At 39.6% G+C, this 25474-nt stretch overlaps 1 protein-coding gene across 1 annotated transcript in view; it reads left to right on the top strand.

Moving 5' to 3' along the window:
- Positions 1-19497, top strand: part of LOC149999918 (adhesion G protein-coupled receptor E2-like) — a 46665-nt gene extending 27168 nt beyond the window's left edge. The window contains exons 15-19 of the mRNA XM_090290200.1: positions 14883-14949; positions 15208-15299; positions 16168-16336; positions 16420-16530; positions 19350-19497. Coding sequence (XP_090146326.1) covers positions 14883-14949; positions 15208-15299; positions 16168-16336; positions 16420-16530; positions 19350-19358 — 448 coding nt within the window. The 3' untranslated portion in view covers positions 19359-19497. The remainder of the gene's footprint in view (positions 1-14882; positions 14950-15207; positions 15300-16167; positions 16337-16419; positions 16531-19349) is intronic.
- The last annotated feature ends 5977 nt before the right edge of the window (positions 19498-25474 follow it).

Below are 25474 nucleotides of genomic sequence, written 5' to 3'. Positions count from 1 at the left end.
TCTCTCGTCATGTTAGGGAAGTTTTCTGTCATTAGTTTTTCAAAGAGGTTTTCTATCCCTTGCTCTTCTTCTTCTCCTTCTGGAATTCCTATGATACGGATATTATTACGTTTCATGTTGTCCTGCAGCTGTCTTAGAACCTCTTCAGTCTTGTTCAGTCTTTTTTCATTTTGTTGCATTGTCTGGGAGTTTTTGTGTAGGTTGTCCTCCAGCTCGCTGATCCGATCTTCTGCTTCCTCTAGCCTGCTTTTAATTCCTTCTACTGTGTTCTTCAATTCAGAGATCGTATTCTTCATTTCCTCCTGGCTCTTATTGATAGCTTCTATGTCCTTTTTCATGCTCACGTAATTTTCTGTGAGTTCCTTGTAGTTTTTCTGGAGTTCTTTGAAGTTTCCGCTGAGCTCATTCAGCTTCTCCATAATCCATGTTTTGAATTCCATATCTGATAGTTCGCTCCCCTCTATTTCATTTAGCACTCTTTCTGGGGATTCTACCTTTCCTTTTGATGGGAGGTTGTTTCTCTGTCTCCCCATTTTTTTGACTCCTATTGTTTGTTGGTGCTTCCTAGAATGATCTGCACTTCCTGGATCTGCCTCTGGTGGCGTCAGATCATGTACCAGTCTGGCCCTAGGCAGCCTGTTGGAGACTTCCAGGGATCTACTGCTGTTGTCTGTCTTCTTTGATTGTTAATCTGCTCAATCTGTGATTAGCTGTCAGGCTTAAGGACTGTGGGTGTGGCAGCTTAATTCCCGTCGGCAGGGCTTTTGCTTCCCCTCAGGCTGACGCCACTTGGAGGGGAATGGTCTACCCGCAGTACTGGGGATGAGTCAGCACTGGGACCCAGTCGGCTGCTCCTCCAGTTCTTCCCTCAAAGCCACCGTGCCAAACTCTCCCCAAGTGTCTCCAGTCCTCTCTGCCTTCCCTCTGCTTGAGCCCAGGGTAAGTGGTGGCCAAAATATTTTCGTATGTGATCCACTTAAGAGCTCTTTTTCTCCTGCTGTTTCTCTCCGGCTAGCAAGAAACCCTGTGGCTTTTCGCTTTTCACAGCTGATACTGTTTTACTTTCCACTCTGTTGCTGTAGGCTGGGAAGCCCAGCTGGGGGTTTAGACCCTGCCCTTCTCAGGGGGAATCCCCGGCTGCTGAGCTGTTTCTCAGTCCCTTCAGCTGCCACCCATGTGAGCCCAGCCAGCCCTTCCGCGTCTCCGCACTCCCTACCGGTCACGTTGTGATGTAGCGGCCTTTTCTGTCTCTCCGTGGTTATAAGACTTCTTTCCAGCTAGTGTTCGTTGGTTGTTCCAGATGATTTCTCCAAAATTAAGTTGTAAACCCAGACTGGTCCTGGGAGGAGGTTAGTGTAGCTTCCATTTACTCCTCCGCCATCTTGGATCTCCGGAATTTTTTTTTTATTGCCTGGCTTATTTTTCTAAGCATAAGTCTCTCTAGTTTCATCCGTGTTTTCGCAAATGGCAGGAGTTCCTTTTTTCTTTCTGCTGCATAGTATTCCGTTGCATAAATGTGCCACAGTTTTTTGATCCACTCAAATACAGATGGGCACTTAGGCTGTGTCCAGCACTTGGCTATTGTAAATAGTGCTGCTGTGAACATAGGGGTGCATAGGTTCTTTTTTTTTATTTATTTTTATTTTTTGGTTTTTCAATTACAGTTGTCCCATTTGTTCCCCCATTTCTCCCCCCCAGCCCACCCCTTCTCCTACAATCATATCCCTCCTGTTGTCCATGTCCATGAGTCATTTATGCATGTTCTTTGATTAAACACTTCCCTTACTTATCCCCCTTCTCTCCCTCCCTCCTCCCTCTCCCCCCTAATAACTTATTCTGTTCCTTGTTCTACTTAGTTCATATGTTTGTGTTGGTCCTTAGTTTCTTGTATTAGGTGATATCATATGGTATTTTTCTTTCTTTGCCTGGCTTATTTCACTAAGCATAATTCTTTCTAGTTCCATCCATGTTGTCGCAAATGGCAGCAGTTCTTTCTTTCTGCTACATAGTATTCCATTGTGTAAATGTACCACAGTTTTTTTTTCCACTCATCTACAGTGGGGCACTTAGGCTGTTTCCAGCACTTAGTTATTGTAAACAGGGCTGCTATGAACATAGGTGTGCATAAGTTCTTTTGAATTAGGGTTTTAGGATTTTACAGGTTTAATCCTAGCAGTGGAATCTCTGGTTCAAAATGCAGTTCCATTTTTAGTTTTTTGAGGTAATTCCATACTGTTTTCCATAGTGGCTGCACCAGTCTGCATTCCCACCAACAGTGCACTAGGGTTCCCATTTCTCCACATGCTCGCCAGCACTTGTTGTTTGTTGATTTGTTGATGATGGCCATTCTGACTGGTGTAAAATGGCATCTCATTGTGGTTTTTATTTGCATCTCTCTGATGGCTAGTGATGTTGAGCACTCTTTCATATGCCTATGGACCCTCTATATATCCTCCTTTGAGAATTGTTTTTTCAGGTCCTTTGCCCATTTTTTAATTGAATTGTCTATCTTCTTTGTGTTGAGATGTGTAAGTTCTCTCTATGTTTTGGAGGTCAATCCCTTATCTGATGTATCATTGGCAAATATGTTTTCCCATATGGTTGGTTCCCTTTTCATCTTGCTGATGTTTTCTTTTGCTGAGCAGAAACTCTTCAGTTTGATGTAGTCCCATTTGTTTATTCTTTCCTTTATTTCCCTTGCCTTAGGAGATGTATTGGTGGAAATGTTGCTACGTGGAATACCTCAAATTTCTGCCTATGTTTTCCTCTAGGACTTTTATGGTATCACAGCTTACATTTAAGTCTTTGATCCATTTTGAGTTTATTCTGGTGTGTGGTGTAAGTTGGTGGTCTAGTTTCATTTTCTTGCATGTTCCTGTCCAGTTCTCCCAGCACCATTTGTTGAAGAGGCTCTTTTCACTCCCTTTTATGTTCCTTCTCCCTTTGTCGAATATTAGTTGACCATATATACCGGGGTCTATTTCTGGACTCTATTCTGTTCCATTGATCTATATGTCTTTTCTTATGCCGGTACCAGACTGTTTTGATTACAGTGGCTTTGTAGTATAGTCTGATGTCAGATATTGTGATTCCTCCTACTGTGTTCTTCCATATCAAGATTTTTGTGGCTATTTGGGCTCTATTTTGGTTCCGTATAAATTTTTAAAATATTTATTCAAGGTCTGTGAAATATGTCACTGGTATTTTAATAGAGATTGCATTGAGTCTATAATTGATTTGGGTCATATGGACATTTTAATGATGTTGATTCCTCCCATCCATGAACATGGTATTTGCTTCCATTTATTTGTATCTTCCTTAATTTCTTTCTTCAATGTTACGTAGTTTTCCAAGTACAGGTCTTTTATATCTTTGGTTAAGTTTATTCCTAGGTATTTTATTTTTCTTGTTGCTATGGTAAATGGGACTTTTTTTTTCTTTTTTTTTAGTTTTTATGTTTGATATTTTATTGTTGGTGTACAGAAATGCCTTAGATTTCTGTATATTTATTTTGTACCCTGCTATTTTGCCAAATTTGCTTATTGTGTCAAGTAATTTTTTAGTGGAGTCTATAGGGTTTTCTGTGTACACTATCATGTAATCTGCAAATAATGACAGTTTTACTTCCTCTTTCCCAATTTGGATGCTTTTTATTTCTTTTTCTTGTCTGATTGCTGTGGCTAGGACTTCCAACACTATGTTGAATAGGATTGGAGAGAGTGGACATCCTTGTCTTGTTCCTGATCTCAGGGGGAATGCTTTCAGTTTTTGTCCATTGAGTATGATGTTGGCTTCAAGCTTCTCATATATGGCCTTTATTATGTTGAGGTATGCTCCCTCTATTCCCATTTTGCTGAGTGTTTTCATCATAAATGGATGTTGTACTTTATCAGATGCTTTTTCAGCATCTATTGATATGATCATGTGATTTTTGTCTTTCATTTTGTTTATGTGGTGTATTAGGTTTATTGATTTGAGAATATTAAACCATCCTTGCAGCCCTGGGATGAATCACACTTCATCATGGTGTATGATCTTTTTAATGTGTTAGCTGAATCTAGTTTGCCAATATTTCGTTGAGGATTTTAGCATCTATGTTCATAAGTGATATTGGCCTGTAGTTTTCTTTCTTTTTGTGTCTTGACCTGGTTTTGGAATTAGGGTAATACTGGCTTCATAGAAAGAGTTTGGGAGTCTTCCCTTTTCTTGTTTTTTTTGGAATAGTTTGAGGAGGGTAGGTGTTAGTTCTTCCCTAAATGTTCTGTAAAATTCGCCCATAAAGCCATCCAGTCCAGGGCTTTTGTGTGCCAGGATATTTTTGATTACTGCTTCAATTTTACTAGTTGTTATTGGTCTGTTCAGGCTTTCTCCTTCTTCTTGATTCAGCACTGGAAGAACATGTTTCTAGAAATTTGTCCGTTTCATCTAGGTTGCCAAGTTCCTTGACATACAGTTGTTTGTAGTAATTTCTCACAATCCTTTGTATTTCAGTGATATTGGTTGTGACTTTGCCTCTTTTGTTTCTAATTTTGTTCATTTTTGTCCTCTCTCTCTTTTTCTTGATGAGCCTGGCTAAAGGCTTATCGATTTTGTTTGTCTTTTCAAAGAACCAGCTCCTAGTTTTGTTGATCTTTTGAATTGTTTGTTTAGTCTCAATGTCACTTAATTCTGCTCTGATCTTGATGATTTCTTTCCATCTTCTTGCTCTGGGCTTGTTGTTGTTCCTCTAGTTCTTGTAGCTGTTGGGTTAGATTTTTAATTTGAGAGTCTTCTATCCTTTTCAGATAGGCCTGTATTGCTATGAATTTCCTTCTCAGGACTGCTTTTGCTGTGTCCCATATGTTTTGGGCTGTTGTGTGTTCATTATCATTAGTTTCCAGAAACTTCTTGATTTCTTCCTTGATGTCATTGTTAATCCATTCGTTATTTAATAGCATGTTATTAATTCTCCATGAGTTTGAATATTTTTGAGTTTTTTCCTTGAGGTTGGTTTCCAGTTTCAAGGCATTGTAATCTGAGAAGATGCTTGATATAATTTAAATTTTCTTGAATTTTTTTGAGGCTTGTTTTGTGTTCTACCATGTGGTCTATCTTTGAAAATGTTCCACGTGCCCTTGAAAAGAATGTATATTTTGTTTCTTTGAGGTGAAAAGTTCTATATATATCAACTAAGTCCATTTGATCCAGAGTGTTGTTCAATGCCTCAATATCCTTGATGTTTCTTTGCTTTGAAGATCTGTCTATTGTTGATAATGGGGTGTTAAAATCCCCTACTATGAGTGTGTTGCTGTTGATATCCTTCTTGTAGTCTTCCAATATTTTCCTTATATATTGGGTGCTCCTATGTTGGGTGCATATATGTTTACCAGCAGAGGTGGATTAAGGTTGGTTGAGGCCCCAAGCGCAGAAGAAAATATTAGGCCCCTTAAAAAAAAGAGATAGGGAAATTAAAAATACATGTTAACCATATTTTATGCAGCATAGTAATGAACCAAACTTACTGTCATTAGAAAAAAGTGTAAAGTTGGGGTTTTGTGGGGCTCTTTTGAAGTCGGGGCCCAGGGCGTGTGCCCGGTGGGCCCGCTGTTAAATCTGCCTCTGTTTTCCACAGTTATATCTTCTTGATGTATTTTTCCCTTAGATATTATGAAATGTCCTTCTTTGTCTCTTTTTAGAGCCCTTGCTTTGAAATCCGTTTTGTCTGAATTGAGTATTGTTACCCCAGCTTTTTTTCATGTCTATTTGCTTGGAATACTTTTCTCCATCCCACAGCACATATGTGGGTCATGTTTTTGTATCCATTCCACTACCTTATGTCTTTTGATTGGAACATTTAATCCATTTACATTTAAGGTTATTATTGACAGGTACTTATTCATTTCCTTTTGTACCTGTGTTCCTCTCCCTCTCTCTTTTTCTTCTTTTTCTTAAAGCATTCCCTTTAGCATCTTTTGCAATGCTGCTTTGGTGGAGATGTATTCTTTTAGTCTTCCTTTGTCTGGTAAACGCCTTATTTCACCTTCTGTTTTGAATGACAGCCTTGCTGGGTAGAGTATTCTTGGTTGTAGGCCTTTGATTTTCATTGTTTGAAATATTTGTTGCCATTCCCTTCTGGCTTGTAGTGTTTCTGTTGAGAAATCAGTTGATAGTCTTTTTGGAGTTCCCTTGTATGTTATTTTCTGTTTTTCTCTTGCTGCCTTTAGGATTCTCTCTTTGTCTTTGAATGTTGCCTTCTTAATTATGATGTGCCTTGGAGTGAACCTATTTGGGTTTTCTTCATTGGAATCCTCTGTGCTTTCTGGATTTGCATGACTTTTTCTCTCATCAGGTGAGGAAAAATTTCTGTCATTACTTTTTCAATCAGATTTTCTATCCCATGCTCCTCTTCTCCTTCTTGTATCCCTATGATATGGATATTGTTTTGTTTCATGTTGTCCTGTAGTTCTCTTAAACCCTCTTCATTCTTCTTAAATCTTTTTTTATTTCGCTGCATTGTCTGGGAATTTTTTTCTACGTTGTCCTCTAATTCACTGATCTGATTCTTTGCTTCATTTAGACTGTTTTTGAGTGCTTCTATTGTGTTCTTCAGTTCAGAAATTGTGTTCTTCATTTCTTCCTGGTTCTTATTGATAGTTTCTATGTCATTTTTTTATGCTGGTGTAGTTCCCAGTAAGTTTCTTGTACCTTCCCTGGAGTCCTTTGTAGGTCCCCTGGATTTTGTTGTACTTTTCTTTGAGTTGAGTTCATTGAGCTTCCTCATTGCTATTGTTTTGACTTCCATATCTGCTAGTTTGCTTGCCTCTATTTCATCTATTCCTCCTTCTGGGACTTCCCCTTTTCCTTTTGGTGGAGTGTTGTTCCTATTTGGTAGGGTGTTATTCCGTCTCTCCATTATGAGTGTCTGGTCTTGTTTATTTCTGCTTCATAGATGACCTGCTTTTCTTTTCTGCCTTTGTGGTGTGACCTTCTGTGTAGGAATCTGTGTGATTCAGTAGTGCAGACTCCTTGATCTCCTGAACCTGATGCTCTTGGGATGCCCTTTATACCTTTTATTTGAACTCTCTAGTAGTATTTTGGTTTTGTTTATTGTGTTGCTTTTTGGTAGGTCTTTCCTTTAAATTAGCTGACTGAGAGTCACTCTTCCCACTTCTGATGGTTGTTGAGCTGCCTCTGGCTGATGCCTCTTGGAGGGGAGTAGTTTGCTTATGAGATTTCTCCCGTAGCACTGAGGTTGAGTCTGCCCTGGGATCTGGTCTGCTGCTCCTCCAGCTTTTTTCTCCAGAACCAGCATCCAAAGTTTTCCAAAGCTCCTTTAGTTCATTTCACCTTCTTTCAGCTGCAGCCCAGGTTGAGCATGGCAAATGCGCTTTTTCCTGCTAGCCGATGGGTGGTGCAAGGGCAAGGGGGTGTAACGTTTCCCTGTGCTGGCCCGCATCCAGGGGCATTCCTCTGTGTGCTAGTGAGTGGGTGGGGGCGTTACCTCATGGTGGCTGGCATTCTCACAGGCCAGGAGCGATCCCCAGCTCCGGCATATGGGTGGGCTGGGATGTCCCACCGTGCTGGCTTGCATGCATGCAGGCCAGTAGTGATCCCCTGCTCTGGTGGTGGGTGGGCTGGGTGCATTCTACCATGCTTGCTAGCGGTGGATGTGGGAGCAGAGCACATCCCTGCAAGTGGGCTCCTATGTGCCCACTCCTCAAGGATCTCTCCCCACAGCTAGCCTTTCCTCCCCATCTGCAAAAAGCTATCAATAAATTTTAAAAAATAAAAATAGATAAAAAGAAAAAAAACAAACCACACACACAAAAAACCCTGTTGCTACCAGCCTCCCAGAGCCAGACATCACCCAGCCAACTTCTGGCGGGTGCAGCTTGGATCTCCACCTCTGACTGCTCTCAGGGGAGACCCAGGGGCATTGAGAAAACTTTGTGCTCCTCCAGCCACTGCCCAGGGAGCCAGGCCAGCCAGAACTCATGCCTCTACCATGTCTTTTCCGCGTACCTCACCAGACAGGTCACTCAAAGGCAGCTTCCTCTGCTGCCAGCAGCGCCAAGCCTCAACTCCTGCCAGTAACCAGGTGTTAACAGATGTTCTGTCCACATTTGGCTGAAACTATAACCACTCTCGGGAGCAAGCAAGGGCAACCTCTCCTGACTCATCTACCATCTTCTTTTCTCCTTATTCTTGCTGCCTTTCTCTTGCTGCTTTTAAGATTCTCTTTATTTTTAAGCTCTGGCATTTTAGTGATGATGTGTTTTGGTGTGGTCCTCTTTGGGTCTAGCTTGTTTGTGACTTTCTGTGCTTCCTGGACTTGTATGTCTATTTCTTTCACTAAATTTGGAAGTTTTCCTTCGTTATTTTTTTATACACTTTCAATTTCTTGCTTTCCTCTTCTTCTGGCACCCCTATGATTCAGATGTTGGCATCTTTAAAGTAGTCCCAAAGGTTCCTAGCACTCCTCATTTTTTTCAATTTTTGTTTCCTCATTCTGTACTGGTTGACTGTTTTTTTCTTCCTTATGTTCCAAATTATTGATGTGAACCCTGGTGTCCTTTCCTTCACCATTGATTTTGTGTAGATTTTTCTTTGCTTCATTTAGCATAGCCTTCGCTTCTTCCCTATGCGTTTGCCATACTCAAGCATATGTCAAGTCTGTGAGCTTCTTTATCACCAGTATTTTGAAGTCTGCATCTGTTAAGTTGGCTATCTCCTCATTTGTTGGATTGGCTATTTCCTTGTCTCTTAGTTCTCCGACTGGAACCTTGATCTATTCCATTTTTTGGGCCATACTTCTCTGTCTCTTCATCTTGACAGGTTCCTGTGTTTGCCTCTGTGTCTTAGGTAGAGCTGTCGCACCTGTTAAGTTGAAGGGGCAGAGCCTTAGGTATTTGTCAGTACAGGGTGATGTGTTTCACCATGTTGTGGCACTGTATATGAAGGAGGGTTCTGAGAGGGAACATTACCACTTGCTCAGCAGTCACCCCTTTTCAGACTCTTTTACTACTTCCTGTATGGAATTGGCACCTCTTTAGCTGTTGCTCTGGCCATCATTCCCAGGGTGGGGGGTGGTCTGTGGATGTTCCAGGGCCATGGGGGCCCTTTAAACAAGTGGACTCTGCTGAGACACCAGCAGTTTCTTCCTCCATCCCAAACCCCACTGGTTTGCACAGTCAGAAGCAGTGAGGCTGTATTTTCCCCAGTGCTGGAACCGCAAGTTGTGTGGTCTGGTCTGGTGCTGGGAGTGCTCCCCAGGTGTCCCTTCCTACTTTTTAAAACATATGACTGTGCTTTCTGCTGGCCTGCTGCTGCCGCTGCTGCTACTACCACTACACAGCATCCTCTCTGCCCTGGCCCCATCTTCCTACCTGTCTAGATGAGTATGTTGAATATGTGTTCTTTATATCTTTGTTTGCTGGACTTCCATGCAGCTCGATATTCTGGAATTTCTGGTTGTCTCTAGTTTTGAGGTAGTCATTGTTCTTATTAGTTGTGGAGCGAGAAGCAGCATGTTTGTCTAGGCCTCTATCTTGGCTGGAAGTGAAAAACTTCATTTTTTCGCATGTCCCTGTCCATTTCTCCCAGCACCATTTGTTGAAGAGGTTCTTTTCACTCCATTTTATGCTCCTTGTCCTTTGTCAAATATTAATTGACCATAGAGACCTGGGTCTACTTCTGGGCTCTCTGTTTCATTGATCTATATGTCTGTTCTAATGCCAGTACCAGACTGTTTTGATTACAGTGGCCTTGTAGTATAGTTTGATATCAGGTATTGTGATTCCTCCTACTGTGTTCTTCTTTCTCAAGATTGCTGAGGCTATTTGGGGTCTTTTTTGGTTCCATATAAATTTTTGGAGTATTTGCTCTATGTCTGTGAAATATGCCATTGGTATTTTAATAGGTATTGCATGAATCTATAAATTGCTTTGAGTAGTATGGACATTTTAATGATATTAATTCTTCCCTTCCATGAACATGGTATATGCTTCCAATTATTAATATCTTCCTTTATTTCTTTCTTCAATGTAATATAGTTTTCCAAGTACAGGTCTTTTATCTCTTTGGTTAAGTTTATTCCTAGGTACTTTATTTTTCTTGTTGCTATAGTAAATGCGATTTTTAAGATAGCTTCTATCTTTGGTATTTTATTGTTGGTGTACAGAAATGCCTTTGATTTCTGAATATTTACTTTGTACCCTGCTATTGTACCAAATTTACTTATTAGATTTTTGATTACTGCTTCAATTTCACTGGTTGTTATTGATGTATTTAGGATTTCTGCTTCTTCTTGATTTAGTTTTGGAATATTACATGTTTCCAAAAATTTATCCATTTCTTCCAGGTTGTCAAATTTCTTGTCATACAGTTGTTCTTAGTAATTTCTTACAATCCTTTGTATTTCTGTGGTATTGGTTGTGATTTCTTCTTTTCATTCTGATTTTATTTATTTGAGTCCTCTCTTTTTTTATTTAAATATGCTTTATTGTTTATGCTATTACAGTTGTCCCAATTTCTTTTCCCTTTGTTCCCCTCCATCCAGTGACGCCCCTCTCTCCAATTGTCCCCAATCCTTGGTCCATGCCCATTGGTTGTGCATATACTTCTTCTCAATATCTTCCTGTCTACTCCACTCCCTCCTACTATGCTTCTTAATTCCTGTATCATCTCCCTCCTTTCCCCCTCTTCCCCCTCCCCACTGACCTCCCCCTAAAATGTTCCCCATACCTATAATTCTTTTCACACTCTTGTTGCCTACTTAGCCTGCCTTTGTTTCAATCCCCTAGCTTCTGTTGTTGGTTGTTGTGATACAGTTTTCATTTTAATGTTCATAGTTTTTATCTTCCTTCTCCTAAACAAGTCCCTTTAACATTTCATATAAGAGTGGTTTGGATCTGATGAACTCCTCCAGTTTCACTTTGTCCTGGAAGCACTTTCTCTGCCCTTCTATTCTGAATGACAGCTTCGCTGGATAGAGTAACTGTGGCAGTAGGTTTTTGCTTTTCATTGCTTTGAATATTTCTTGCCAGTCCCTTCTTACCTGCAGAGTTTCTTTTGAGAAATCCGCTGATAGTCTAATTGAGACCCCTTTGTATGTAATTCTCTTCTTCTCTCTAGCTGCTTTTAAGATTCTCTCTTTATCCTTAATTGTTGACATTTTGATATAATATGTCTTGGTGTGGTTCTCCTTGGGTTCAGTTTTTTTGGAACTCTCTGTGCTTCCTGGACCTTTAAGTCTATTTCCTTCCCCAAATTAGGGAAGTTCTGCTTCATTATTTTTTCACATAATTTTTCCATTTCTAGTTCTTCTTCTTCACCTTCTGGCAGCTCTGTAATTCAGATGTTGGCCCGCTCATAGCTGTCTGATAAGTTTCTGAGCCTCTCTTCACTTTCCTCAGTTTTTGTTTCCTCTTTCTGCATTGGTTGACTGTTTGTTCCTTCCCTATGTTCCGATTTGTTAATTTGATTTCTGGTTTTCTTGCCCTCACCACTGGTTTTGTATGTGGTTTTGTTCATTTCAGCCGGACTAGCCTTCATTTCTTCCCCATCTTGTTTAAGATCTGCTGTTAGGTCTGTAATCATTTTTATAACCAAAGCTCTGAACTGAGCCTCAGAAAGATTTTCTATCTGCTGCTTTGTTAGATTAGATATTGGCTGTCTGGTCAGCTGCATCACCGGGATCTCTATCATAATCTGTGCCATCCTGAACAGTTTTGTGTTTATCTTTGCTTCCTGGGCAGGGCTGTCACACCTCCTACGCTACAGAGGGCAGAGCCCCGTGCACTCGTCACAACCGGGTGACCCGTCTCACCACGCTGTGGCATTTTCTGTGGGGGGTGGGGGCCCAAGATGGATTCTGCCGTTCACTCTCCGCTGAGAGACCGGGAGCCTCCTCCTCCGTCCCCACCCCCTCCGGGCCTCACCATCCAAGGCAACGGAGGTCTGCCTTTCCCAGCTTTGGAATCGCAACCTGACGGGTCTGTTCCCAAGGCGCTTCTTACCTCCCCTTAAATACGGGTGTCTGTGCCTACCGCTGCCCTGCCTCTGTCACTGCTGCTGCCAGGAACAGCACAGCTTGAACTCTCCTCCCCAGCTTCTCCTCTCCTACCTGCACAGACGAGCATCACTTCTTTATAACTTTATATGTTGGATTTCCATTTATTTTCTGAAACTTCAGGTTATGTCTGGTTTTGTGGTAGTTGTATTCCTTCTTAGCTGTGGAGGGAGATGGAGCGTGTCAGTCTAGGCCTACATATTGGCTGGAAGTCTCCTGTGTTTGTTTGCTTCCATGTCCCAGGAGAGCTGTCGTTCCTACTACATTGTAAGGGGTGGAGCCTTAGTTATTTGTCAGTAACGGGCAAACTGTTTCACCATGCTGTGACACTGCATGCGGGGGAGGGGTCTGAGAGGGAACAATGCCACTTGCCCAGCACTCGCCCCCTTTCCAGGCACTTCTCCTACCTCGCATGGGACTGGTGCTCCTCTAGCTGCTGCCCTGGTTGTCGTTCCCAGAGTGGGTGGGTCTACAGATGTTCTAAGTCTTTGGGGGCCCTTTAAACAAGCGAGCTCAGTTTCTGCCTCCGTCCCAACCCCCACTGGTTTGCACAGTCAAAAGCAATGAGGCTTGATTTTCCCCGGTGTTGGGACAGTGAGCTGGGACAGTGAGCTGCGTGGTCTGGTGAGGAGCTGGGAATGCTCCCCAGGTGTCCCTTCTGACTTTTTAAAATGTGTAGCTGCATTTTCTGCTGGCCTGCTGCTATTGCCGCTGCTGCCACCATCACACCGTGTCCTCTCTGCCCTGGCTCTGCCCATCCTACCTGTCTGGATGAGTATTTCTTTATATATTTTTATTTGCTGGACTTCCATGCACTTTGGTTTCCTGGAACTTCTGGTTGTCTCTAGTTTTGAGGTAGTTGTATTCCTTCTTAGTCGTGGAGGGAGACACAGCATGTCTGTCTATGCCTCCATCTTGGCCGAAAGTCCGAGTCTTCTCTCTTTCAAAAGAAATAACTCAACAACAAAAGACAACCCAGTTTAAAAATGGGCAAAATATTTGAATGGGCATTTCCCCCAAGAGATACAAATCACTAATAAGTACATGAAAAGATGCTCAACTTTATTAGTTAGGAAAATGAAAATCAAACAGACGAGAATGAGATGTCAAGGGGTGGGCTGGGTGAAGGGGGAGCAATGGGGAGAAAAGTGGGACAACTGTAGTAGAAAAACAATGAATAAATCAAAATTTAAAAAAAATGAGATGTCATTTCCTAGCAATTAGGTTAAATGGTTAAAATAAAAAGACAGACAAAAAGCTCTTACAAGGACACACAAAAAATTGAACCTTTATATATTGCTGGTTGGAATGTAAAGCAGTAGAGCCACTTTGGAAAATGGTTTGATTTGTGAATATTAAAGCATTCACAATAGGAATATCTGTGACTCTTCTCAGATGTTGAACACATATATCTACTACTTTACCCAGCAATTCCACTCCTAGATATATACCCCAAACAAATGAAAACCCATGTCCACACAAAAACTTGTACATGAATGCTCACAGCAGCATTATTCAAAAAATTGCCAAAAGTTTTAAACACATTAAATGTCCATTAATTGATGAATTTATAAACAGAATGGCATAGGTATATTATAAAATATTGTTTAGCCATTATAAAGGAGTTAAAAATATTATTCAGCCATAAAATCATGCTGAAACATGTGAACCTTGATTGAGAAACATGCCAGGTAACAGGATCCAGTCATAAAACACCAGATATTATGTATGATTCCATTTAGGTCCAGAACAGACAAATCCATGGAGACAGAAAATAGATCAGTGGTGCTGTGGGGCTGTGGTGGGTGGAGAGGTGCACGGAGGCAGGAATGAGGACTGATGGCTAATGTGAATGTTTTAAGGAGTTGACAATGTTCTCAAGTTAGATTGCGATGATCTCACAACTCTGAGCATGTTAAAGGTCACTGAACTGTACAGTTTAAATGGATGAATTTTATGGTATGTGACATACATCTCAAAAAAGCCATAAGTAAAAAAATGCAGTAGGTGGGTTTTAGAGCAGATAAAAATAATTTTATTGACTAAGGCAAGAATGGCCCTTAGAATCATGTGAGACTTGCAGGACTCTCAAAAACTGTTAACACATATACAGACTTCTCCTATGCTTCAACACAATCTCAGGGACATCCACTGATTGCTCCAACCTCAGCTTAAATATAATTTTCTTGTGGAATCTTCTTCCTTAACCATCCTAGCTTCCTAGACCCAAAACTAAGCATGACATCAAATGAAACATTCTCTTAGCTACCCATTTTTATTTTGCTCTGCAATGTGTCTGGTTGTGTGTCTCCTACCTGATATGAGATGTCTGGGATTTAAGATCATGTTTGCTTTCTTCAAGACTAAATCTACAGAGTGAAACATAGAGCCTGTCACAGAAAAGACACTAAATATTTGTTGATTAGTGAGTTAATGAATGGATTTACAATGTTGTACTATATTTAGAAGGATCAATGCATTTTTTCTCTTTGTTTATTTATTTAATAATTTAAATATTTCATTGTTTATGCAATTACAGTTGTCCCAATTTTTCTCCCTTGGCCCCCTCCACTCAGCCTGCCCCCCATTCCCACAGTCAATCCCCGCACCATTGTCCATGTCATGAGTCATTCATATATGTTTGTTGACTAATCCCTTCACCTTCTTTCAACTAGTTCCCTGCTCCCTCTCCTCTGACGACTGTCAGTCTGTTCCATGTATCTATGCCTCTGGTTCTATTTTGCTCATTAGTTTATTTTGTTCATTAGATTCCACTTATAAGTGAGATCATATAATATTCACCAATGCATTTTTAATTCTTCCTCTTTCTTAGCTGCTGGCTCCATCGAGACAATGGATTTATGTGGGGCTTTCTTGGACCAGTCTGCACCATCATCTTTGTACGTGATGACATCAGAGCATCCTTAACACTGGGCTAATGGTCGTTAGAAGAGCAGAATTATAATGGGGGGAAAGGGGATGACAGGAGCAGGAATACTCCTGGGTTTGCTTTGGTTTTCCAAGACTTCTAAAACTACAAACTCTAACACAGTTACTAAATATGAAAACTACTTAAGTGTGGAATTGCTGTTGGACAGGCTAGGCTAGAGATAACAAATTAAAATGTTATTCAGTAATCCTTCTGTGGTTCCCTGAAGGTCAATCTAGCTTTCTTTCTGATGACGCTCTGGATTTTGAGAAGCAAACTCTCTTCCCTCAACAATGATGTGTCCACCCTCCAGAATACAAGGTAAGATGGAGAAGAGGGTGACATCCCCACAAATTCAGATGGTCCCAAGAGCAAATCCATGTGTTTCAGCAGCCCCTGATGTCCCATGGCAGCCAGCTAGGGTTCAATGGTGTGTTGCTGACTCCTGGCCACAATGGGCCGTCTCTAATCCCAGCTTGTGACTCCCTCAGCAGCAGCAAGAATTGATATTGGTTGATAAACATTCTTTTCACTTTTGTCAGCAGTCCGATGACAAAAGTACAAAGAACCTGTATGCACTTAGGAATACCTGTGACTCTTCCCACATCCCAGCGTACACTTTCATATCCCACCTCAGCTCAGGCTCCATCTCAGCCCTCTTTATTTCTATGTCAGGAAAAAATTCTAGTCCAGGACTTGTGGGCAGTGCTTTGTTTCAGGAACCCATGTGCAAATTTAATGCTCTTTCTTGTGTGCTCCTATCAGTATACTTTCTAAATTTTGCATGTCATTATTTGGTTGTATGAGTCATTTGAATAGCCTGTGAGCTTTGTGAAAATAGAAATCCTGCCTCTGTTATTTTCAATACCCAGGCTACTACACAGAGCCTGATGCAGAGTTCAGCCTCAGAAACATTGGTTAAATAAAATGAAGCATCTCCACGGAGCATAATACAATTTTTGAAACTCACATTACAAAGTGTCACAACCCTACTCAATCCGGCGAAAAAGTAACCTTGGACCAGAGTGGCATTTCTCTTGTGGAGAATCATTGACAGCAATGGACACAACTCAGTCTGTGAACTCATCACCAACAGGGGAAGGCAGGAATGTCCATGGGGTGGAGATGAGAGTGGCCTTGATTCTGTTGCTCTGGGTGCACCATGGGCCTCCCTTCTCCTCCTACCCAGGATGCTGACATTTAAAGCAATGGCCCAGCTCTTCATCTTGGGCTGCACGTGGTGTCTGGGAATCCTGCAGGTGGGCCCAGCTGCCCATGCCATGGCCTATCTCTTCACCATCATCAATAGCCTGCAGGGCGTCTTCATCTTCCTGGTGTACTGTGTCCTCAGCCAGCAGGTACCACAATCTGACTCTCACCCAGGACCCTTTCCATTCTCACCCCTCATAGTGAGCTGACTCAGCATGCTTTTTCTCTGCAGGTCCAGGAGCAATACAGGAAATGGTTGAAAGGTGTCAGGAAAATCAAAGGGGATTCTGAGAAGTACACCCTCTCCAGCAGGGCCATGTCTGAAGCTTCCAAAGACAACGTGGTAAGGTCGCAAATTGCTCTCAGAGCCCTTCACTAACTAATCCAGTTGAGTAACTCATGCCCATCATGCTGGACAACCTGGGAATATAGCAGGGGATGCCCTAGCCTGGCTCCCAGTGGCTTTACTCTTTGACTCCTTAACCATTAGCAATGGTCTTGGTTAAAAAATATGTATTTTTTTTTTTTTTACTCCTTAGAAACTGTGTTCATCTTGACTTTTATATATCAGCATTCTTAGTGAACACCTGCCGTGTGCCATGCATGGTTAACCGAACAAGAATCAATGATCTGAAGCAGGGATGTACATTGCACTCAGAGCCACTTCTATCTCATAGTCACTCAGCACCACCCAACAAAATAGCGAAAATGGGGAAAATGACATACACATTTAAGAATTAAACAGAAACAAGTGTTAGTTGGCATTTAAGACTTTCTTAGTAAGACTGCCTGATATTTTCAGCACCCTCCACCCACTGCAAGACCACGAAGAAAAAGCCATAATTGCATGGAAAAATTTATGGCAGTGACTACTAAGAACGACCACTGGTTTAGATGAAAAATTTTTAAATAAAAAATTTTTTTAGACATAGAAAATTCTTTTACTTACATTTTCTCACCTCTTTTTCCATTAAACCTGTTGAGTCTTCTTTCACATTTAAAGAGACTAGTATGCTCCTGGGAAGTCTTGCATTTCTTTCACTTGTTCACCAAGCCTCCATAAGTATTGATTTCCCTGTTGAATCTTCTATTTCCTCTCCCTTGCTCAGCAAATATTTTTACCACCTATTTCACAGAGGAAGTCCAAGTCATCGCCTTGACTGTGAACTGTACACTCTCAACCATGCCCCACAAATATTAGTGTACATCCTCTCCACATAGCCATATCATCGACACTACATCCCTTCTCTTTGAAGACAACACTTCCACCTCCACTTTCAATCCCATCATTCATACTTTATCAATTATTCTTAATTTATTGTTCACACATTTTCTCTCTCTGTCTCTCTAATCCCTCCTTCCCTTTATCCCTCCATTTTCCACTTCATCCTTCCCTCACCTTATCAAAAGTATTCTCTCTGCCCTGGGTGGTGTGGCTTAGTGGATAGAGTGCGGGCTGCCAACCAAAGGGTTACCAGTTCAATTCCCATTCAGCACATGCCTGGGTGTGGGCTAGGTCCCCAGATGGGGGCATGTGAGAGGCAATGACACATTGATGTTTCCCTTTCTTTCTCCCTCTTTTTCTCTCTCTCAAAAAATAAGTAAATAAAATCCTTAAAAGAATAGTATTCTTTCCATTGTCTCAGAAACATGTTTGATTCTTTTCTATCTTACAGACATGTACCACTTGGCCTATCATTTCCTTCCAGCTATTTACCAGCCTAGAGTTCACTTTTCTCTGTCTCTTTTCTTGCTTTAAATTTACTCTCTCAACCCTTGTAGAAATAGCTTCTCTCCCCCATCATTCCGTTAAAATAAATATCTCTTAGATTACAAAGATCTCTGTGTCCCTAGAGGTCCTCCTTACGCTATTTATCACTGCTTTCTTATGAGACCCATCTTTATCCTATTTAGATTCTACTTACATGTCTTTCTTCCATTACTTCTAGCTTTTCTCTCTCTCTCCTTTATTTTCATCCAATGGATTGGTTCCAGAACAACTGTAGTTCTCATTAAATTCTTTCTTCCTAGGCAATAACATTCATTCCTTAGACTCAGTCACCATATAGGTGCAAATAATGGCCATGTATGTATCTCTAGCTCCAACTTCTTTTCTGAGAACTAAAGTAGTATTTCCATTTACTTATCTAACATTATTGATATCTCTAAGGCAATTCAACTCAGCTTTCCAATATAACCCACAGTCTTTACTCTAATCCTTTTCATGGTGTCTTTCTCTCTTTGAATGGCACTACATCCATCCTGTAGTACAAGTATGGAACCTGAAAGTCACTCCCAATAATTATTTCCCACTGCCACCTATTCATTATGCAACCCTGTTGTTTGTATCTTCTCAGTATGTCCTCATTAATCTGGCTCAATCTCCCTCACCCACCTTGAGCCAGGCTGCCATCTTCCCTGACCTGAACCACTGCAACATCCTCCTGGCTGACCATCCCTTTCCACTCTTGTCACCTCCTAATGCCTCTTTACACAGAAGTCAGAGGGATCTTTTCAAAACACAAATGAAATCATGACACTCCTGGTTTAAACCTATTACATGCACTTCCTCTTATATTCAGTTCTGAATAAGTTCCTGAAGCATAACATTTATAAACTTGTTGAGTAGAGAGAAGCCAGTGAAGTTGCCCATCTCAAACACTAGCAATGACACTGAGCTCCTATCGACCTAGGAATAAAAAACTCATATTGGTAATGGAAAGGATAAGGGAAAAACAGAAGAATTCAATGCTTTTTCTCCTCTGTCCTAGGTAATTGACAATAGATAACATTTCTGACCTTTTATTAATTTTCCACCTGTCCTCTTTCAGGACTTCAAACATAAAGTACTATTTCAGAAAACTTGAAGCAGGGGGTTAAGAACATACATTTTGAAACTGGTAGACCATTTTTGTAGCACATTTTATTGATCTATCCTCTGTAATTTGGGGCTTCAAAAATATAGGGAGATGAAACTTCTGACAAAGACAAGGTCAAGCAAAATACAATTAATATGGCCCTTTCTTACCCTGACAAATCCATTTGGAAAGAGATTTTTTTTTATTAAGAACTTCTTAAATTTCTTATTTCTTCCATCAAAGGAAAGCTTTAAGTTGTGTTTCTATAGCCTTATATTTTATTTCTACAATATTCTCTTTCCAGGTTAATTAAAAAAGATCTTTTGATCTATATCCTCTTATCCCATGAAAACTCTGAACCATCATTCTTTGAGCCATTGAGAACCATGTTGCATGTTTCAAGAAATTCATCATATCAGCAATGTGAAAGAAGTCATAGCGGATATCCTTGAAACTCAATTCCTGCAACATCTGGCATTTTTCTGTGCCCCACAGTGTACATACTTGGAAAACTCGGCATGTAAAATGCCAACCATGGCCCAATTCCTTGGTAACTTTGAGTTAAGTTACTGCAAAACCTCTCCTTTCCATGAAGACTTTTCCAGAGACCAAATTCTGTGAACATAAAAAAGAATGGAGTGTTTATACTGTAGTCTGGATTTTAAAATTTCTTTGTTTAGTGGTTCTACAGGTTTAAATGTTTACTCATTCAAAATTATTAATTACCATGTCTAAGGCAGAAATCAAGTTAGACCCAGGCAGAGTGTGCCTTCGTGGAGCTTTCAGAGAGAAATAAAGTAATTTCTGCATATACACTTCTTGTTTGTAGATTTGTTGTTATTATTATTATTTTATTATTCTCACCTGATGACATGCTTATTGATTTTAGTGAGAGGAGAGTAGAGGGAAAGAGAGAGGGAGAGAAACATCCATGCGAGAGAGAAACATTGATCAATTGTTTCTTGTATGAGCCCTGTCCAGGGACCAAGCCTACAACCGAGGCATATATCCTGAGCAGGAATCGAACCCATGACTTTTTGTTTTTTGGGATGACACTAAGAAACTGAGCCCCACCAGTCAAGGTAGATTTATTGATGATAGCTATTCTGAGAGGTGTGAAGTGATAGCTCATTTTGGTATTAATTTCTATTTTTCTGATGATTATTAATGTTCAGCAGTTTTAAAATATGGCTATTGGCCATCTTTCTGTTGTTTTGGAGAAGTGTCTATTTAGGTCCTTTGCCCATATTTATATTGTATTGTTCATTGTTTAGGTCCTGAGTTATATGAGTTCTTTATAAATTTTGGACATAAACCCCTTATCAGGTGTGTCATTGTTGAATATGTTTTTCCACTTTGTGGGGTGTCTTTTCATTTTGATGGTTTCCTTTGCTGTGCAAAGCCTTTTTAGTTTGATGTAGGCCCATTTGTTATTTTTTTCTTATATTTCCCATGTTCAAGGAGATATATCAGAAAAAATATTACTAAGAGGAATTTCCAAGATTTTACTGCTTATGTATGTTTTCTTCTAGGATTTTTATGGTATCAAATCTTACATTTCTCTTTAATCCATTTTGAATTTATTCTTGTATATGGTATAAAAATGTGGTCTAGAAATAAACCCACACCTCTGCAGTCAATTGATATTTGACAAAAGTAGCAAGAACATATAGTGGGGTAAAGACAGTTTATTCAATAAATGGTGTTGGGAAAATTTGGCAGAAACATGCAAAAAATAAAATAAAGAAACTAGATGAATTATTTTCAACATTTGTTTTGTATCTAAATCACTTCCTTTGTGCTCTGTCATAAATGAGCCAATTCTCCTGATAATCTCTCCTTGGATGATCCTGGCTTTCTTAGATATTAGGCTACTTTGTTGTCTTTTTACCTCAGCTGTCTTAGGTTTAAAAAATTAATGATTTTGTAGTTTACATGGATTTATCTTATTGTTAGGTTGGGAGCAATACTCATTCACATTTTCTGTTTTCTAGGCAGAGAAGTTCGGATCTCTATTTTTCCTAATATTTTAATAATTTACTTTTATTGTTAACTTTTAGAATTTAAATCCATCACCATATAGTATGCAAATTTATAGTTTTATAAGTTATCTATTCACAAAATTAGTTTTGTGCAGCGCAAAATGCATTTTCTGCACATCTAGGAACTTATGAGAATTTATATTAATGAATTAACAACTAATCAATATATTTATTTAATTTTATGTTACCTTTTATTTATAATTATCAAATCAAAGAGATTTTAGACCAATACACTAACACACATATACTGTTTACCTAGCATCAACAATGACAAGTGTCACACTAAAAGTTTAAAAAAAAAAAAGATTTTATTTTTTTATTTTAGAGAGAGGGGAAGGGAGAGAGAAAGAGGGAGAGAAACATCAATGTGTGGTTGTCTCTTGTATGTTCCCAGCTGGGGACTTGGCCCACAACCCAGGCATGTGCCCTAACTGGGAATCAAACTGGCTACTCTTTGGTTTGCAGGCCAGCACTCAATCCACTGAGTCACACCAGCCAGGGCTAAAATTCTTTCTTAATGTATATACCCACATATACATGTTCTAAAACATTTGATAGTGGCAGATATCATGACACTTCATTCTTTAATATTTATCAAATATTGAAGAACCTAAAGAATGTTCTCTATATAACTATACTATTATTACACCAAAGAAAATTAGTAATTTTAATAACTTTTAAATAATTTTTTATATAATAAATAACAGATTTTTTAAAAGTTATAGTTGATATACAATACTTATTAGTTTCAGGTTTACAACATAGTAATAATATCTGATACATATAGAAAATTTCCTAAATGCCTCCAAAATATTTTTATGGTTGTGTCTCTAAATCAGAATCCCAGAAAAACTGACTTTGAATTTGATTGTTATGCTGTTTTTGTCTGTTTCCTAGAATAGCTCTATTACTTTTAAAAATGATACTATTTTTAAAAAATGACATTGAGTTTAGAAGAATTCAGATCACCTGGCTTATTGAATGCCTTATATTCTGGATTTGCTTGATTGCTTCCTCATGATGACATTTAACTTGTTATTCTGTTCCCTGTATTCCCTGATATTTAGGTCTAAATGAAAAGATCACAGAAAGCTTTTTCTATAATGGGCCTGTTAGTAAATAAATTTTTTTGGCTTTGTGGCCTTGCAGTGTCTTTCACAACCACTCAACTCTGACATTTCAGTATGAAAGGAACTATAGACAGTCCATCAATGAATGGCTGTGTATGTGTTCCAATAAAACTTTATTTACAAAAGCAGTCAGATGCCTGGATTTACCCTGCATGTTATAGTTTTCCAAACCTTGGTCTGAAGGCTGGCTTAGATTTAGGTTAGACTAATTTACAAATAATTCTTTATTTATCACACATGGGACATTGTAACTTCACGTCTTATCAGAAAATATATAAAGTCAAGTTTCCCACTATTGACAATGTTAAGCTGACCATATTTAAGTTCAGACCTCCCTATTGTAAATGTTACTTTGGCCCTTGTAATTAATCATTAATCTGTGAGGTGACTTTTGGCTCTGCTGGACTAGCCTGTTCTCAAACAGCTTTTCACATTGTGTTTAGTGCCATTTACTCAATATTGAAAAGCCACGATTTTCTAGTTCTATCTTATATTTACGATTATTGGCTTCTATTTTTAGGTATCACTGTGGAGTCATGAATGTTTTTAATGTTAGAACCACTTACAGTCATTTTCTATGATGTTCAAATTATAAAACTGTGGTCTGTGGAAACCCATAGGAAATTTCTTTCAGGTGTAATTGCTCTGGAATTATATCTTGCCTAGATCACATGCTTAGGATGAAATAAATGTATAAATACAACTTACACAATGTGCTGTAGCAGTATACACCTTTTCCATGGCTCAGTCTGTAAAATGTAAGGATATAGAGACTCTATTGATTTTACTCTAACTTTTTTTTACATGTAAGCTCTGTGAAATCAGGAACTTGGATCTGTGTGCAGCACATGGTGAGTAAGAAAACTATTTTTTGAGTGAAAAGTTAATAAGTCTTTAGACACAGAGTGAAGAAATCAAGATATGTAGGTAGGGAGACCAAATGCAGGCATTTGACTGAACATTACTTTCTTCTTTCATGCTGTTACCAGAAAGAACTTTGAGGATGGTTTTCCTGTTATAACTTGAGGAACATTTTTGTAGAAAAACAGGTTGAAGGGCTTAATCCAAGAGAACTGAGGAACTGGGTCACAGCTCCTTGACTGTCCTGGGAGTGAGCTGAGCATACTGTATGGACCAGAAAACCCCAATTTTCTAGCAACTGAATGTCAAACATTTCCCAAATACTTCCTCCCACAATGGTGGCAGAGTAGTTACTTGTAACAGACACAAAAAATATTTTCTATACTCTGCCTAAAGGATGACAGTTCAGTGTTTTCCTCATTTTCCAGGCAACAGGATCAACTGGTTTAGTTGTTAACTTAATTATCCTGAGAAGGAAAGGATAAAAATGATACTGTGTTAAAAGGTGCAAGACTAGTACAATGAAAACAAGAAAATATGGAAAATATTGCATGTTCATGGATCAGAGGACTTAATAGAGTTAAGATGGCAGTACCTCCACATTGATCTACAGATTCAACACAATCTGTTAAATTTTTCTCAGAAATTGACAGGCACATCTTAAAATTTACATGGGATTTCAAAAGATCCAGAATATCAGAAACAATCTTGAAAAAGAAGAACTAAATTGTAGAGTCAATGCCCCAGTTTCAAACTTGCTACAAAGTATAGTAATCAAGATAGATGATGGACTAGAGTTAAGTTTCTAAAAATGAAACCTTATATTTATGGTGAATTGATTTTCACAAAGATGCTACTACAGTTCACTGATGGAAAGGACAATCTTTTCAATGTGATAATAGGACACCTGGATATCCATATGTAAAAGAATGTGTACCTCACACCATATTAAAACCTCAAACAATTAAAAAAATTAATTTCAAATAAATCATATACCTAAATGTAATGACTAAAATTATAACTGTTTTGAAAGAAAACACATATAAATCTTATGAGTGTTAAGCAATTCTTCTTTAAATATGATACCCAAAGCATAAATAAACAATAATAATTTGGACTTTACCAATATGAAAATCTTTTATGTATCAACGGACACTATTAAGTGTGTGAAAAATCAACAGAATGAGAGAAAAAAAATTAAAATCCTATATATATCTAGGGATTTAAGTCTAGAACATATACAGAATGTCACAACTTAATAATAAAGATGAATGACTCAAATGTAAATAGCAAAAGGATTTAAATAGACATTTCCCCAAAGAAGATATGCAAAAGTCTAATAACCACATGAAGTGATGCTCAACATCATTAGACACTAGGGAAACACAAGTCAAAACCCTAGTGGAAAAGCACTTTACATACACTAAGGTATGAAAATCTAAATCAGTCCTGGCTGGTGTGACTCAGTTGATTGGAGTGTCATTTCATAAACCAAAAGATAGTGGGTTCTATCTCTGGTTGGGACGCATGTGAGAGGCAACCAATCCATATTTCTCTCACACAATGATGTTTCTCTCCATTTATTTCTCCCTCACTTCCCCTCTCTTTAAAATTGATAAGCATGTTCTCGGGAGAGGATGAAAAGAAAAAGCAACTAGAAACAAACACAGGAGCCTGTAAAGATGAGGGGACAACTTTTGGCCAAGATGGAAGCCTAAACTGACATGCTCTGTCTCCCTCCACAACTAAGAAGGAATACAACTACCGCAAAATCAGAAATAACCAGAAGTTTCAGAAAATAGAGCCATGAGGTCCAGCATATGAAGTTATAAAGAAGTGGTGCTCATTTGGATGGGTAGAAGGGGCGAAGCCGGGGTGGAGAGGTCAAGCTGTGCTGGCAGTGGTGGCAGCTGTGGCGACCATGGTGGGATGGCGGTAAGTACAGACACCTGTATTTAAGGGGAGGCGAGAAGCGCCTGGGGAACACCCCTGGCTGCAGACCAAACCTGTCAGCTCATGATTCCAATGCTGGGGAAGGCATACCCCCATTGCTTTGGACTGTCAGGGCCAGAGGGTGTGGGGATGAAGGAGGAGGCTCCCAGTCTCTCAGTGGAGAGTGAATGGCAGAAATCCATCTTGGACCTTCACCCCCACACAAAACGCCACAGTGTGTTAAGAAGGGTTGCCAGTAGTGGCAGGTGCACAGGGCTCTACCCCCTGTAGCGTAGGAGGTGTGACAGCCCCATCCAGGAAGCAAAGGTAAACACAAAACTGTCAGGATGGCACAGATCATAATAGAGATCCCAGTGACGCAGTTGACCAGACAGTAAATATCTAATCTAATGGCTCAGCAGATAGGAAATCTTTCTGAGGCACAGTTCAGAGCTTATACGAAT

This window comes from Furipterus horrens, unplaced genomic scaffold (genome assembly GCF_987537825.1).
Source record: "Furipterus horrens unplaced genomic scaffold, mFurHor1.1.pri manual_scaffold_10, whole genome shotgun sequence".
NCBI lineage: Eukaryota > Metazoa > Chordata > Mammalia > Chiroptera > Furipteridae > Furipterus > Furipterus horrens.
Note: the sequence above shows the minus strand (reverse complement) of the source record. Positions and strands in the feature narration are given on the sequence as shown.